The sequence below is a fragment of the Herpailurus yagouaroundi genome, unplaced genomic scaffold (genome assembly GCF_014898765.1).
Source record: "Herpailurus yagouaroundi ecotype Mexico unplaced genomic scaffold, PumYag 166, whole genome shotgun sequence".
Classification (NCBI taxonomy): Eukaryota; Metazoa; Chordata; class Mammalia; order Carnivora; family Felidae; genus Herpailurus; species Herpailurus yagouaroundi.
The window spans coordinates 14158741-14175387 of NW_024412407.1; the positions used below are offsets into that span (position 1 = coordinate 14158741).

The window sequence follows — 16647 nt, forward strand, 5'->3', positions numbered from 1 at the left end:
AATTCACTTCTCCATTTCCTCTAACAATTGTTTTCTGTTGAAATTCTGCCACAGTTTTTCAGAACTCTTAGATTTGTAGGTATGTGCCTATGCATTACATAGAAACATGGAAGTAGGAACAGAATTATTGTAGCAGTTAGAAAAAAACATACTTATATCTTCAACGATATCTCATTTTCTCCATCCAAGTAGGCGTGGAGAAGAGGTCAGAAAGGGGGATGAGCAACTAAAGGTCTGCAAATAATGAGATTCTATAATGGTGATCATTGTAACTATAAAACATCTTTTTTCTCTGTGTGTGTGTGTATGTATACATATATACATATGTACACATATATATTTTATAGATATATACACGTGTGTGTATGTACGTGCGCATAAGAGAAAAAGGAACATGTTAACACCCTCATAGTATACAGGCAAGCCCAGTTCCCACAGGCGTTGTGTTATTCTAGCAGATCTCTCATGTCCCAAGTTTTATTTAAATCTGTGGGCTCAGGGATATGCTCTGTGCCTCAAGTTAATAAAATAATATTAATGTTTCTAAATGTTCATTGAGAGTTTTCCTTTTCCTTTGCTTTCCTTTTGATGTAGTAGTATTTTACTCGGTTTCATTGAGTGATGAGTTGTGTTCTAGGTGTAATGCTATCCTTCAGGTTTATCTTAAGTTAAAATTGTGATCCTAAAGGAAATTACCCTCATAATGAGCCAGAAACTCTGAAAATTGCACTTTGCCATAAAAAAGGTCACTGATCTTCCGAACTGATCTTTATAATGCATGAATCAACGTAAACCACGTCTTTTACACAGCTGAGTCCCTCGCTTATGTATCACTGGACCTATAAGTAGATATTTGTGAAAATTTGTCACAACCAGACACAAGAGAGCTTTTAATGCTTCTTCTATGTATTATCCTACTGCATATAATGACCAGGCAAGGAGAATTTGAAAGACATTTCTCCAGATGCCTTAGCTTTTAGATGTCATATTTTTATTTCTGATAAGTTAGAAGATATGCTATTCTGAGCCAGATTTATGAGTAGTTTTTGGAAGTTATTTGAACTTACTCACATTTATCAATCTCCTACCTTTCCAGGTTACCTCATTTTGTTCTTTTTCAGATTTGCTATGAGTAACAAGATGAGCCTTTAAAAGTAAAAGCTTAAAATTTTATCTTCAGTAAAAGTGATCAATTCTGTATGGAAATCCAATAGCTTTTTTTAAAATTAAAATTAATGTACCAGCTTGTTAATGGACATAAATTTCCTTTTCAGTATTTATTTTAGGTATTGATCTGAGGTTGGGGTATTTAGTTAGCCGCTTTAGGCCATAAAATATTTTGGGCAAAAGAAAAGAGATTGTTTAGTACTGTGTTGTTCCTAGCACATCTTTCTAGAATAAATGAAGCAATGTTTATGCCAGTTAACTGGTCTTCCTATTAAGTTGTATTTGATTGGGAAATACAGTGATTATATTTTGTCATTTGTGTTTTACATTTTATTGATGTATATTTTCTTCTGAATTTTGTAGATTAAAACAAGAAGACTAAAGGACATATCTAATGAAGTTTTTTGTTGTTGTTGTTGTTGTTGTTGTTGTTGTTGTTGTTGTTGTTTTTCATTAAAAATCCAGGCTTTTGTTCATCCTTGCTGTGTAGGTCAACCTTTCTGCTAAGGTCTTCGGAAGTGACTGGTGTTTTTTTGTTAACTCAAAGCAAGCTCAGCAGCCACACAAAACTTTTTTGGAAAGACCTTAATTGCCAAGAGAGCCAGTGTATAAAGCAGCCCTAAGTGAGATTTTATTTATATGCTGATGTAGGATACTTTTGGATTGCAGCCCTGAGTCAAATAGATTCTTGAATCCCTCTTCCACCCTGTGGCCTCCAGGGTCCAGTGCACCAGCTCTCTTGGATTCAGCGACCAATGTTTATAGAGCTCCCTTGCAAGCTTTGTGTGTTGTGTTCATGGCTTAGTACAGACATTTTAAATCTCACATGTCTTAGTGTATCTGAACAAATGGAAGATGCAGTTATTATCCTGTTCCCTTTTTCCACAGCATTTACATTCTGCCATAAGTGTTATTTATTTTTGGAGTTAAACCTTTATAAGTGAAAGATGTGAGTCTTGGAAAAATCCATATTTTGAATCAGCTCTTCATTTCCGTGAACCCGATACTCTACTTCCTACCCTATTTTGGCGAACTTAGTACTAAATTCTTTTTATAGAATATCTTTATTTCTTATTCTATATTTTATGACTAACGTGGATTTTTTTAAACACATAGGAGACCAAGATCTCTCCTTCCCATCGCCTTTTTTTTGTTGTTGTTGCTGCTGGTGGTAATTGGAGAGTGGGCAAAGAGATAAGAGTGTGGGGCAGGAGAACTACTTTAGAATTAGTGAATACATTTACAGCCTCATATGTTTGGTTCATTTTTAAATCTAGTTCTTGGCTATTTTTGGAATAATGATGAGTTTTTGAAAACCATGCTGACAGAAATCGGTCTATTTTCTTTAAGATGTTATATTTCAAGGTACCACCTATGTTTGCAACAATTATGCTTCCAGGATCTGGCAGGACATTTGTAATTTTTCAACATTCTGCCCTACTGTAAAATTATGAGCTATTTAATTCGGCCTGATTTTTATCTTTTTGGTATCTCCATTCATGGTAACTATCAGGTATAAAACCAAATAGAAAAAGAAAGAACACTAAAAAATGCATGAATCCTGATTAGATTTTCATCTTTATTCTCAGTGGTACTTATTTGTTGAATGCTTAAATCTAAAAACAGAAAAATGCTAATAGAATATTATTAAAATATTCATATAAAATTTAAATATCCATATGAATACACACTTTTTAAACCAAGGAAAGTATTACTCTTTAGAGTTATCCTTTATATATCTTAAAAAATGTTCTGATGTAATAGAGATATAGGAATATTTAAATTCTCAGGAGTCTACACATGATCTAAAATGAAGACAGGCAATGGGATAATTCTAATTTTTCTGTGGTTGTATGAATAGTTTGGCAGCATATGCCATTGAATTTGATAGAACTGCCATTCATTATAAGTGCCTGTGGCATAGGTATTATTGATTTATCACCTAGTGGTTTATTAGTAATCTGTATAGGAATGTTCTGTTTATTATAAAAAAATAGAAATTATAAGTGTATCATTTATTTTTTATGTTAATGGAGCTCTTTGAATTGTATTTTTGTGGAATCTTAAAAGTAAAGATACTGTATTTGTTTATCTAGAAAGAAAACCCATGTGATTTATCAACAATTTTTCATTTAAAACTTTCTACTTCTATTCATCTATGGAGAAATTCTAGAGAGCTGATAAATGAAATAATAGCTTCATTATTTGAGTTTTGGTGCAATACTTCACATGCATTACCACTTTTAATCATCACCATATAACTGTGAAGTACATGTTATCATATATGTGGCATGTGAGGCTCAGAGAGAGTAAGGAACCTGCCCAAGGTCACACAGCTTCAACAAAGCTAAGCTACATTCAGATCTAGCTGATTTGACTCCCTGATTTGGAGACTCTTGGTCCCTGTGCTATCCAGCATTACTTATGGTTGCAGAATCCTTCAGTAGATGCAAGTTATACATAGTCCTAGATCTTAGTGTGTAATAGAAAATTTGGGTAGGTGAGAGACTTTTTATATCACTAAGAATGACAACTTGTTATGAAAATACTGCAAAAGACCATTAGGTTAAGAGTATATATATTCTTTCACTTAAAAGTTGCTTTGTCCAAAGACAGTATTGTTAAGAATATAGTTTAAGAAAACTGTTCACTTATTTTTAAAAAAGGATATCTCCCTTAGCTCAAGAAAGACTGTCTAATGTAGTAATTTTTAATATTTTTTTCCTCAGCAACATACCATATTCCCATGGCTGTTAGGAACTTCAGAGGTCTTGTTTGAGAATTGCTGGGCTAGATGGTGCGTTTTATGATTGCCATCATTTATGTAGATACCTTTAATGAAAGAAATATTTTAGAATTAAGATAAAACCAAAGTTTTGGGGGAAAACCAGGATTTTAGTAGTATAAAGCCCCATTATCATCTCCTCTTATAAATAGGAAAAAAGTCTTTGCTTTAGCAACCTAGAATAATAATGACTGGATTAACACAGTCATTGCATATAGGCCTTAATGTACCATGATCAGCTCATAAGCACGCATCTATAGACAACTAGCCCAACACAACATCTTGACAAATTGATTGCCTTATAAGGATCTCAGAATGTATTGGCATAAATGCCAGACTGTGAAGGAATGATTGAGCCACATGGGGTTGAATTTATCAGTAGCAGCAGTCCATTCTTCCAAACAAAACATGTGCCAAGCACCAGCTTGTAATCACAAACATCATCTGCCGCATATTGAAGAGGAAAACAGCATAGATATGCTCAGGATCTTAGTGATGGTTTATAATTAATCACAACATTGTTTAGCAACTCGCAGTGTATTCAGATTGCTTTATTCTTGAGTTCTCAATTACCATTATTTGCTCTGGTTCTTTCTCCTTCCTTCCCTTCCCTCCTTTTCCCTCATATTCATTAAACATATATTTATTGAATTTTTTCTGTTTGCATGACCTTAGGCTAAGTACAGTGGGAAGCAAAATGATAAAGTAGAGATGAAACCTGAGCCATTCACCCCACCCCATGTAATTCAGTGTGGAAGAAACATCAGCTACCTACCCTGCAAAACAAATTAGCCAGCAGTGAGAGCATAAGAGAGGTATAAAACTGACAGCATGATTCAGATGACAGAATATCCTCTTTTGGGAACAGGGGTGGCCTCATAGAACAGGAACATTGTAAGAGACAGAGATGTAAAAATATGAGGCTTCTTTCTGTAAAACAGGTTACCCCAAGATTGTTGAAGTATATAGCGTATTAGAGAAGAAGTATTGTGAGATAAATCTAGAAAGATAGTCTGGGACAGGTGTGTGCCCTTTATCAGATAGGCCCTAGTGGGTCTGTTACAGAAGATTTTGAGCAGGTAAGTGAAGTAAGTGATCGGTGGTATGCGCTAGGGTGATGGCAGTGTGGAGAGGCTGAACTGATCCAGTGGAGACCATATATATGGCTTTGTCACTGAATACAGAATGTATTTCTTAGTCAGTGTTAGTGTTCTTCAAAAAACAGTACCAATAGGAGAACTGTGGGGGAGGGGAGAGTGCGGGGAGGAAGATTGATTTATTATAAGGAATGGACCTCACATGGTTATGGAGGCTGAGAAGGTATCATCATCTGCCCACTGCAAGCTGCAGACCCAGGAGAGTGATGGTGTAAGTCCCCGCCTGAGGGCAGAAGACCAATGTGCCAACTCAAATAGGTGGACTGAGAGAACACACTCTGTTCTCTTTTTGTCTTTTTGTTCTATTTAGACCCTCAGTGGATTGGATGATGCCCTCCCACATTGGGGAGGGCAGTGTGCTTTCCTCAGTGTACCCATTCAGATGTTCATCTTATTCAGAAACACCCTCATAGAAACACCCAGAAATATTGTTTAAGTAAATATCTGGTCACTCTGTGACCCAGTCAAGTTGACATATAAAATTAACACCTACTGTATGCCAGGAAGTTTATTATCTCTAATGCTGATAATGGCCAGTGCCACTACTATACCCACATAGCTGAAGAGAAGATAGAGGCTTAGTGAGGTTGAGTAACCTGCTGAAAAGCTCCCAGTGGCCAAGCAGTGGAGTTGTAATTTCAGCCCTGGTCTGTGGATTCACTGCCATCCTCTGCCCTGTGCTGTCTCACCTATGAGCTGGCTGAGAGTCCAGCTGGGGCAGCAGAGAGCTGGGGAGCCACAGACAGCACAGATAACAAAAACCAAAGAAAAATTTCTGATGTTTTGTGGAAAGAAAAGAGGCACACATACATTCATTTTCATTAGAATTTAGCAACTTGTTGGCTATGGAAAGTAGGAAGAGGGAATGAGTAGCCAAGTGACAAGTTTTTAATCTTCATTAATAGCACATAAGGTAAAGAACAAGTTTGAGGTGAGAAGTGATGACCTCTGTTTTATATGTACTTGAGCTGGCATGCCTTTTCTGGGTCCTTCCCTAGGCCTGAATCCTTACTTTATATGTACCTCTACGTTAGAGCACTTAAGCTATTGTGGAGTAACTTATTTTATTTCTGTTGGTGACTCCCTCCCCACCCCGATATTAGGAGCTCCTCTGAGACTCCTGGTGTTCCTGTACCTAGCACAGAGTGGGCTCACAGAATGTGCTTCACGCATGTTATGTAGGCTAGGAGCATTTGGTCACAGAGGCAGGAGGGAACAGTGGAAGTCCAAGGAAGAAGACCTTTTGAAATTCATGTTGTGAAACTATAACTTGGACCCAACTAGAGATGAATGAAAGACTTCCCCAGCAGCACGGAGGGCCTGCTTCACAGACACACTGAATTTATCATGAAACAAGTGTGTCCATTTTCCTAATTATTTGCAAATGATGCTCACCTCCCTGGAGATGGGAATGGTGGAGGGAGTAGAGTAAAATGAATGTTCTGAAACCAGTTAACTCTGGAGTTAAGGCTTGAGACTGTGGCAAGTGAGGCTATGAAAAAGAAAAAGAGGAGGTTGAGGGATTAGAGTCTTGAGCACAGACCATGTTTATTACTGCAGCTTCAAAGTGCTTCAGTTCTGTTTTGTTATACTGTTCACAATTGTTGATTTTTTTATGCTAAGGAAAATCAGCTTAAGTATGCATATAAAACTTCCTGTCATTTATGGATGAACAAGAAGGTAGCTCAACTCCTAGCTCTACATGCTTACTGGTTTGTCACCTTCGGAAATCACGTGATCCCTTTGTGCTTCCTTTGCTCATTAACACCAAATGCTCTCACCTACTTATGGCTCTTCTGATGATGAAAATTGGTTCATAAGACATGAAGAGCTATTGAAATACTAGAAAACCCATTGGGATTTGAGCAGATGCCTTGAAATCCTCATTGATCTGTTGGTGTCACTGTGGTTGGCACACGTCCTCCCTTCCCGAAGGCCTGTGGAGCGTGAGAACTGCATCCTCTAGTTGTATCAGGAGAGGACTGTGGTGTTGGGTTCTTACTGAGCTTGTTTGCAGCCCAGTCATGGAGCCCCAAATTGGGGAGCAGGGAGGGTGCAATCTGAAGCCGAGCAGTGATTCTTTTGCTCCCACTGAGGGCCCTGCTTGTCTCCACAGATCATCTTCCCTTTGACAAATAATTTAGTCTGTGAAGACTCAGCAGTGGAGAAGCCGCCTACAGTTTGCATCTTGGAATTCATTAGTCATCATGTGTTCTACTTCTTCTTTAAGTTTTCTTTAGTACATGGCAAAATCCACAAACAAAAACAAAAGGAAAGGGAAGAAGAAGAGCAAGGAAAATCTTGAAGAGATTCCAAGGGTCCTGCATCCTCGACAGTTCTCCCTTGGTAATCTTGCAGCTGATTGCATCAGTCCAGTTTAATCAAATATTGTTGTTGCATCTAATTAATAACTCCCTTGTGCCCTTATTTCAGCGAAGGTTATGGTCTTCGAATGTTTGAATTTTCTCCTTCCCAATCATTTCACTGTGTCAGCCCTGTTAACATAGTTTATTTATCTGTAAAGGTGTGTGTGTGTGTTTGTGTGTGTTATGTTTTAGTATATCCAGTGAGGTATAATTTACATATAATAAATGGTACATAGTTAAGGTTTATATGTTGGTACATTTTGACAAATGTGTACACTGTGAAACCCTTACCACTGTCATGATGGTGACCATGTCCTTGCTCCTTCAAAACTTTCTTTTGTGCTCCTTTTTAACTGTTCCCTGTACAAGCAACTGCTAATCTGCTTTCTTTTGTAAAAAAAAAAAAAAAAAAAAAAAAAAAAATTGATGTGTTTTTGAGAGAGAGTGGAGGAGGGGGAGAGAACGAAAGGAAGAGAGAGAATCCCAAGCCAGTTCTGCACTGTAAGCGCAGAGCCCAGCATGGGGCTTGGTCTCACAAATTCGTGAGATCATGACCTGAGCTGAAATCGGGAGTTGGACACTTAACTGACTGGGCCACCTGGGTGCCCCTGATCTATTTTATGGAGGAAAGTTTTTAACTGCAAACTCATTATTTTAAAAAAGCTTATAGTATATTCAGGCTATTTTTTGAGTTAGCTTTGGAAGATTCTGTCTTTGAGAGAATTTGCCTATTACATCTAAGATGTTGAATTTGATGCCGTGAAGTTTTTCATAATACCCCTTTATTATTTTTTAAATATCTGTAGAATCTGTATCGATGACACTTCTCTGATCCATGATAACAACTTGTATGTTCTCTTTCTTTTTTCCTGATTGTTCTGTGTATTATCTTCCTATGGCTGTTGTAAAAAATCACTAAAACTTGGTAGCTTAAAACAGTAGAAATTTATTCTCACTGTCTGGTGGCCTCACATTTGAAATCCGTTTCACTAGGTTAAAATCAAGGTGTTGGCAGGGTCATGCTCCCTCTAGAGGCTCTAAGGGGACAATTTGTTTTTTGCTTTTCCAGCTTCTGGTGGAACTGGCATTTCTTGGCTTATGGCTGCATCAGTCCAGTCTCAGTGTTCAGGGCCACATTGCTTTCTCCCATCCTGTCCTGATTCTCCCTTTTCCATGTCAGAATCCTTAACTTAATTACATCTGCAAAGTTCTTTTATGCCATCTAAGGTAACATAAACAAGTTTCAAGGATTAGTTCATATGTATATCTTTTGAGGGGCTATTATTCAGCCTACCACAGTGTGGCTCAAAATTTATCAATATTATTTATATTACAAAGAACTAACTGGCTTTTGGTTTCATTGATTTTTTTCCCCTCAACTGTCTTTTTATCTATTTCCTGGATTTCTATTCTACTCTTTATTATTCTTTTTATCTTGTTTATTTTGGGTTTCATTTGTCCCTCTTTTCCTGGTTTTGTAAAGTGGAAGCCATGGTCACTGCTGTAAATTTTCCTCTGTTTTACATTAGCTGCATTCCACGAAATTTCATTTGGTGTGTTTTCATATTCTTTCAGCTCAAATACTTTCTGATTTCCCTTTATTTCTCTTTTCCATGGAAATGTATTGTTTAGTGTCCAATAAGGAGGGAATTTTCCAGTTCAGTTATTGATTTCTGTATTAATTTCTTTATGGTACAAGAACATTCTTTGTGTGACTTAAATACCTTTAAATTAATTAAGACTGGTTTTAGAGCTGAGAATATAATCTATCTTGCTAAGAAGTATTCCGTGACATTTACCATTCATTTACTGTTGGAAAGAATGTGTATTCTGCTCTTGGTCAGTAGAATGTTGTTTAAATGTCAGCTCAAGTTTGTTGATCATGTTGTTGAAATCTTCTGTATCTTTGCAAATTTTAAGCCTACTTAATTGTATGAGTTATTGAAAAGAGAATGATGAAATATTTGAGTATGACTTTGAGTTTCTCTATTTCCCCTTGCTGTTGTATCAATTTTTGTTTCATATGTTTTGAAACTCTTATTAAGTGCCTCAACATTTAGGATTGTTATGTCCTCCTGATGAATTAGTCCCTTTGCTGTTACAGGTTGTACTTTCCTGCCTTTTTGCATGTCTGATAATTTTTTATTGTATGCTAGACATTATAAATTTTATCTTACTGTTGAACTTTGTTCTCGGATGCTATTCAATTCCTTGGAAGCAGGGGGGTCTTGATTTTTAAACTCTTTTGGATGGTACCCAAGCAGTGTTTAATCTGGGTACTTTTGATTACTCTTCCTTACACTCTAGATCTTTCCCTCTGATTGGTACAAACAAGTCCTGGAGTGGAGTTCTTTAATCCCTTCCTGCAGCTCTTACTCCTGCCTTGAGTAGTTTCCTCACACATACCCACTCAATGGAGGAATACCCAAGGGGGACTGCAGATCTCCACTGTCCCCTCTCTGTGAATTTCTCTCCACTCTGGCACTCCACTCTGGCAAGTCTAGCTGCTTTGGCATCCCTGCATTCTGAGCTGCATCCTTTCAATTCAGGGAGACCACCAGGGTCTGCCTAGCTTCCCCTCTTTGTATTGTGTCCTGGAAACTTTTTTTGAGGCATTAAGCTTGGGCAGTCTTTGTTGGGTTCACTTCTTTTGTGTCCTGAATCTCAGAGGTCACTACCCTTTGTTGCCTGTTACCCATTATCATGAGAACTATTGTCCAATACATTTTTCATGACTTTTAGTTGGTTTCAAGTTGAAGGGAAATCTGGTAACCATCACTCCCATCTTGTGTGGAAGTGGAAATCAGGAGCTGGATTTTATTCAGAGTGAGTTCTAGTGCATTTTTAATTACACCTGGAGAAACATCTGTAGGCTTGGCTCATAGACAGCCATTAACAGGAATGGCTACACTTGTAGGACTGTCCTTTTCATCCTTGCCACTGGAGTACCTGCCACACTTGGACAGCCATTGTGAATATTAGTATGAGGTGTTCAGAATGGAGGAAAAGATGAACCTATGTTTGGTTCTTTCATCTGGTGTTTTAGTGTATGTTATATTTTGAGTCCAGTAGGTTTTATTGTGTGGGAATTTGTGTCCAAAGACAAATAACTTTTTAAAAATTGTAAAATGTTTGTATACACTAAATGTTTTTAATTATAAAAATCAAATATAAGTAGAGCATGACATTTTAAATTTTCACTTACATTCAACCAATTAATATGTTTGATCTTTTTCTTCTGCTTCATATCTTCTGTGATACAAAAATTAATGATAGTTTGCATTTAAGTCAATTTTACTGCCTAATAAAGCTGGTTTATAATTTTAATGAAAGGAAATTATTTCCTTTTACTTATGCATAATCAGATGTGCACTACTGTGACCAGAATTTATCTGTATATTAAAGCCATTCTAATAACAGAACAGCTATTGTTTATTTTTAGCAGGAAATCAAAACCAAGAAAAAGCTAAAAAACTCAGAATTTTAAAAACTAGGAAATAAATATGTGACATTTATACAATAGTATATATCTTGTTATTTATACAAGTCAAACTTTAATCCTAATTTGTCCTAATTTTCTCTTTATTTTTCTGTCTCCTAAAATCATTATTACCTAGTCTGTCCATCAAATCATGGAACAGTTTAATAGTGAAAGTAGGCACAGCTGACCACAGATTATAATAGATTCCTTGCAAAACACCGGTTTCTCATCTATGGAGGTTTAGTACTAAAAGCTGAAAAAGGGGTTTTATTTTTGTGTTGTCGTCATTGTTTTAAATTTTCCATGGTACACAAAGTAAGTGATAATATTTTTCACTTAATTTTTTTTTTATTTATGGAAATTGGTGTATCATTTTATGATGCTGTGTGTGTGTTTTTCATGTTGTGGCTCATTTACAGATAGCTGAATTTGCAGGCGAACCTGCTACCTTTCAGTCAACTGATCCAGATGTATTTCAGTATTGTCACAGTAAAGCTTTGAAAATCTACCTATTTCAGCTTTTCTGATACACTAGGTTTAAAACTGCTTTACTTTAAACTAAAACATTTGACATTAAAATACTTTCACCCTCCTTTCTAAAGGGGTTGTCCCTGCATTAAGCTTTGAATGACCATAAATGCTTCTCTGTCCGTATCCTGTCTTACCATTTCAGGACAAAATCATTTGCAGTAAATCAAGTTTTTCATGTGGTTTTAATCACATGCATGTAGAGATGAATATTCTCACTCTGATAATGTTCAGTTCTAATTAATACCCTGGCTCAACATCCCATGTTAACTTTTATTGCCAAGACAACAGCATGTTTTATTCCATTTTTGTGAACTGGGATATTAGATTTCCTAAAGGTTGCTGAAATGGTAAAATTTCCTTGGATTTTGAACTTGACTTGGTTTAGGGTTTACTAATGAAACTTGGCCTCCAGGAAGAATTCTTCTAATTAAGCAATTAACATTCCAGTGATCCTAGGCCATCTCTTCTAACAGCGGGAATACCATAGGTCCTGGGAGTCAACCCTGGCCCCATGAGGACACTGTATAGAATGCCTCTTCAAGCTAAGGTAAAGGTGTGCTTGAAGTACTTCTGGGACTAGAAGGGGCAGTTTTAATAATTATGCCCAGACCATAGACGTCAATAAGGTTAGTTATCTTACATATGACCTCTGTGGTTCATATCTGCAGCTTTCCAAAATTGATGTAGTGTTCTGACATAGAGACCAACGCATCTGTGCCATTTGGAAAGCCCATTTGTATTTTAAAAAGATCACTGAACGCCCCTTAGGGAACTATTCAAAATCTAGAAAAAAATATATTTATATATATTTATACTCTTATGTAATTTTTTTCTTTTATTATCTTTTGGGTAGCATTTATTAATAGTATACACCATATAAACCATAACCAAGTCTGATACCTTGCCCAAATTTCTTAACTTTAATTGAATAGGTTGGAAAGAATTTTGTTACTTAAGTCAGATAAATTGGAATGAATTCTGTTCCTTGTTTAATTGTTTTTAATGAATGCCATTCTTTTGGTTGATTAAAGCAATTTGCCAGTGACTTTGTAAGTAGTCCCACATTGAATGGATTTTTAAATAATAATTGCCAAGAAAGTGGAAAAATGAAGAGTAGTTAATGCAGTTTGTAGGGATTTAAGGAAGAATAATTTCTGACAGTTCCAATTATGTAGGTCTTCCTAGAACCCATAAATTGCTTTAACTTCAGTTGTTCCTTGTTGCTTTTACAGTTTAAACTCAAGTATATACTAAATCTGTTTTAGAAAATACATCGTGCCCAGATTTCTGTAAAAGTATATACGTTCTATTTTATAATGCCCAGTTATGTTGACTTCACAGAGATTTGGGGAAATTAATCCTAATGGGAACAATGACTGTGGGAGCTGAAAATAATAGATGTGTCCTTCTTTTTCTTTCTTTTTTAAAAAAGCTGGACCTGTGATCTGCAGAATGCTGAGTTATCCCCCAACTCGCCGAGCTTTAATTGTGGGTTGTGGTCTGCAAATGTTCCAACAGCTCTCAGGCATTAACACCATCATGTATGTATTTCTTTCCTGGCTTTTTACTGAAAAGGAATTGTGAAGGAATTATTTTACATGGAAAAAAAAAAAAGAATAGGACTTTTGGTGTTTTGTTGTATTAATTGTGTAGGATCCTCCTTTTGGAAGATACTTTGCAATTTTCAATCCTGTCAATGTGTGGTTTAGAAGGAGGTGATTTATATTGTTATATTTTATTGCCTTATTTGATATCATAAATTTCTTCTTGTACATCATCTGGTACTTGCTTATATTCTGAGCTAATGAATGTATCATTTTCATAAGCCATTACTTGATGCTGGTTAGAAAGTGAAACAAAAGGGAATCATCTGGCCTTGCCAAGGATTAATGGGCATTCAGATAACTAGTTTGTTTCTTTTGGGAGCAGTTACAATACAATGTGATGAAAACATTAATAGAAGATGTTTATTACCATCAGAATGGGAAGACACAAAAGTTTCATATTGTCTAGTTTCAGATTAATCCCCAAAGTTGTATGGGTTTGGGAGGTGGAGCAGGATGAATAGGTTGTAGCATGTTTCATTCATTCAACATTAAACACATTTTTTAATGGCCTATTTTATACGAGACACACAGGAATGAGTAAAGTAGACATGAATAAATTCACAGTTTAATATAGAATTTCAAATTGTGATAAGGGCTGGACAGGACTATTCCAGTCCTCCACAGAAAAGACTTTTAAGATCCTAGGTAATACAACATGGGTTAGAGGAAAGTCATGAGTTTTGCCGAGAAATTAGTTGTTGGGTGAAAACCTGCTAAATCTTGGAAAATTCTCCCCCACAACCTATTGGCTAAAATTATTCACCAAAAAATGCAAATCATGTAAAATTCAAATTTACTTGGTAAACCATTTGTATTTAGGACTCTTGATATCTTCCTTTGAAGTTACTTGGGATTATGTTTGTTTTCTGGATGAGGTGCACCACACTGGTTCTGTGTCTACCATTCTAAGTGTGGTGATGGAACAGAATTGTAATGAGGCTCATACTTTCAAATAATGCAGTGCAATGATATCCTATGTGAATATCTATTTTATCAACCTAACTTAAAATATATTCTCTGTTTCTGTTGTTTGTTCTGCCCTTTTCTAGGCATTTAAATTTGACAAAGTAAATTTTTGTTCTGCTTTATTGTATTTCTATAAAACATCATCAACAGAGCCAACTCTTATTGATGGGTAGTGGCTGAGGCCAGTGTGTTCCTAGTTGAAATGGCTGTCATAGTCCATTCACAGATATCTAGTGTAAACCATGATGATTAAGGTTTTTAATTTTTTAAAGTTTATTTTATTTTGAGAGAGAGTGAGAGAGATAGTGAGTGGGGGAGGGGCAGAGAGAGAGGGAGACAGAATCCCAAGCAAGCTCCGTGCTGCCAGAATAGAGCCCCATGTAGGGCTCCAACTCACGAATCATGAGCATGCCCTGAGCCGAAATCAAGAGTAGAATGCTTAAATGGCTGAGCCATCCAGGCACCCCAGGGTTTTCGGATTTTAATAAGGCATTTATTTCTCCAAATACTCAGTCTTTTCACAGTGAGGTCAAGTGATATGAGTCTAAGAATCCTGATATTCCTTAAGATTTATGGTAGTCATTATGTGCTTTGCTTAGCACAAACTGTACATAATGGAGGTAGCATTGTCAAACAGCTTTTGCTTGCAGTTGAGTATTAATCCTGGAAAGTAGGAAGAATAAAATAAGGTAAATGATGGCTCAATTTAGATTGCTTCTACGTGATGCAAAACAGATGGCCAACTCCCTGAAGAAATTAATACGACATTTTAATGTCTGTAGGTTAGAGGGTTAGACACTTAAATGAAAGATGCCTATGATAAATAACTGCTGGTTATTCATAATACACAGTTTCAAACATTCATATTTTAAGCCCATAAAACTTAATGCAAATCTTTCATTATAACAGACTGCACTACTGTCATCATCTGGATGGAAGATGACTAATCTGGGAGTCATTCCTATAGTGTGTTATCCTTTACTCTTTCTAGTCTGTATTGGTGCGTGTGTCTTTCTCCATTCTTAAGATTCAGTAAATACTATCGTAAGTTTTGTTGCTTCTAATTTAAAATAATTTCTTAACTGGAATCTAGTAGTTTATGTTTTGTTTTTAGTAGAAAATATCAATTACGTATTTTTCTTATTTTAAAAAATGTCATTTTGTTAATTTGGAGTTCTGTTTTTATGGATATTCCATTATGTGTATTTCATTACTTTTTCTTTCCAGCTTTTTTCTGCTAAGTGGGAAATAAAGTAGGCAGTGCTCTTCAGTATTCACAGCCCAAACCTAATAATCTGTAGAAGTTGAAATCTTTTTACAAAGTCTGTCTTTCACCTGGAGTTTGTGTGAAACTGAAATATGAGGTATTTTGTATTCTATCTCTCACCAAGAAAAGTTCATAGGAAGATCATATGGAAAGATACTGAAAGATAAATTATTCTTCCAGTTGCATTATATATCTTACCATGTTTAGTTTTGTCTGTTTTCCCTCATAGAATTTTTGTTTCTATCTCCTTGACCTATTTAGTATCCTACCTCAGTCAAGGAAATAGATTTTCTTCTCGTAATATTTAATTTTCACATCCTCTCCAATGAAAAAAAAATATTTTGTGTGTGTGTACGTCTAAGTATTTCTTATTCGTATAACTCGCATTTATATCCTAACCTATACCTTATCTGCTATCCTATCAAACAGTGAGCTTCTGAGTTCTTAAAAGCATTACATACTTTAGACACTACATTAAACTCTTAGAAGAAGCAATTTTCTAATAAGACTTTAATCACTTAATTTCAAAACATGTTGAATAGATTATTTTCTTTTCACAGTAGAGAAAGAACAGAGTACATGGAGTACTAGCTTTCCTAATATAAAAGTGTTGACATTATTGCACTATATCTCACAGACCAATAAAATATTTCCACATGTGTTAAAAAGGAGAGGAGTAATAGATGAAGTTGATGATGATTAATGTGGAGGAAACTTTCTTAAGAAACTCTCATTGTGATCTCTTCTAAGCTTCTACTTATAAAGTCAAGAAAATTTCCATTTCCTATCTAACAAATTTTATCTGGATGACTACTGATACTTGAACCCTTCCCACATTGTTATTACTACAGCCAAAATGTGTGTATATGTGGGAGGGAAAGAAGGAGAAGAAGTAAGAAAAATAAGGAAAACACCTGGCTGTTTAAAGGTTTGATAGCATGTTGCTTCTTTTGAGCAACTTATAAGCCGTATCTTGATACATTCTTATGAACATGTAATCAGTCCATCTTAGACGGGTGGGAGTTAACAGATTTTTACCTGGGAAGACCACCAAGTGGTTAAATGGCTCACTTTAAGGTTACACAGAAGATCAGTAGTAAAGAGGAGAAGGAAATCCAGAAATTTAAGCTTCTGAGTCAGCTTCAGGTAAAAACGATTGTGAGAGAATAGATTTCTTTCGGGTACTCTGTGCCAGTACTCTACTTTTAACCTATTCTTCTTTTAGATTAAGGTTCCAAGATTTCTCTCTTCCTACTCTTCCCTGTTCTACTAACTCAAAGTGGGAGTGGGAAATAGGCATTTATATTGGATGGGCAGTGA

The 16647-nt window shown here is 36.0% G+C and overlaps 1 protein-coding gene across 1 annotated transcript in view; it reads left to right on the top strand.

Annotated features, from left to right (window-relative positions):
• The window catches only part of SLC2A13 (solute carrier family 2 member 13), a 392282-nt gene that overhangs the window by 156223 nt on the left and 219412 nt on the right, over positions 1–16647 (top strand). The window contains exon 5 of the mRNA XM_040489036.1: positions 12920–13028. Within this exon, the coding sequence (XP_040344970.1) occupies positions 12920–13028 (109 nt within the window). The remainder of the gene's footprint in view (positions 1–12919; positions 13029–16647) is intronic.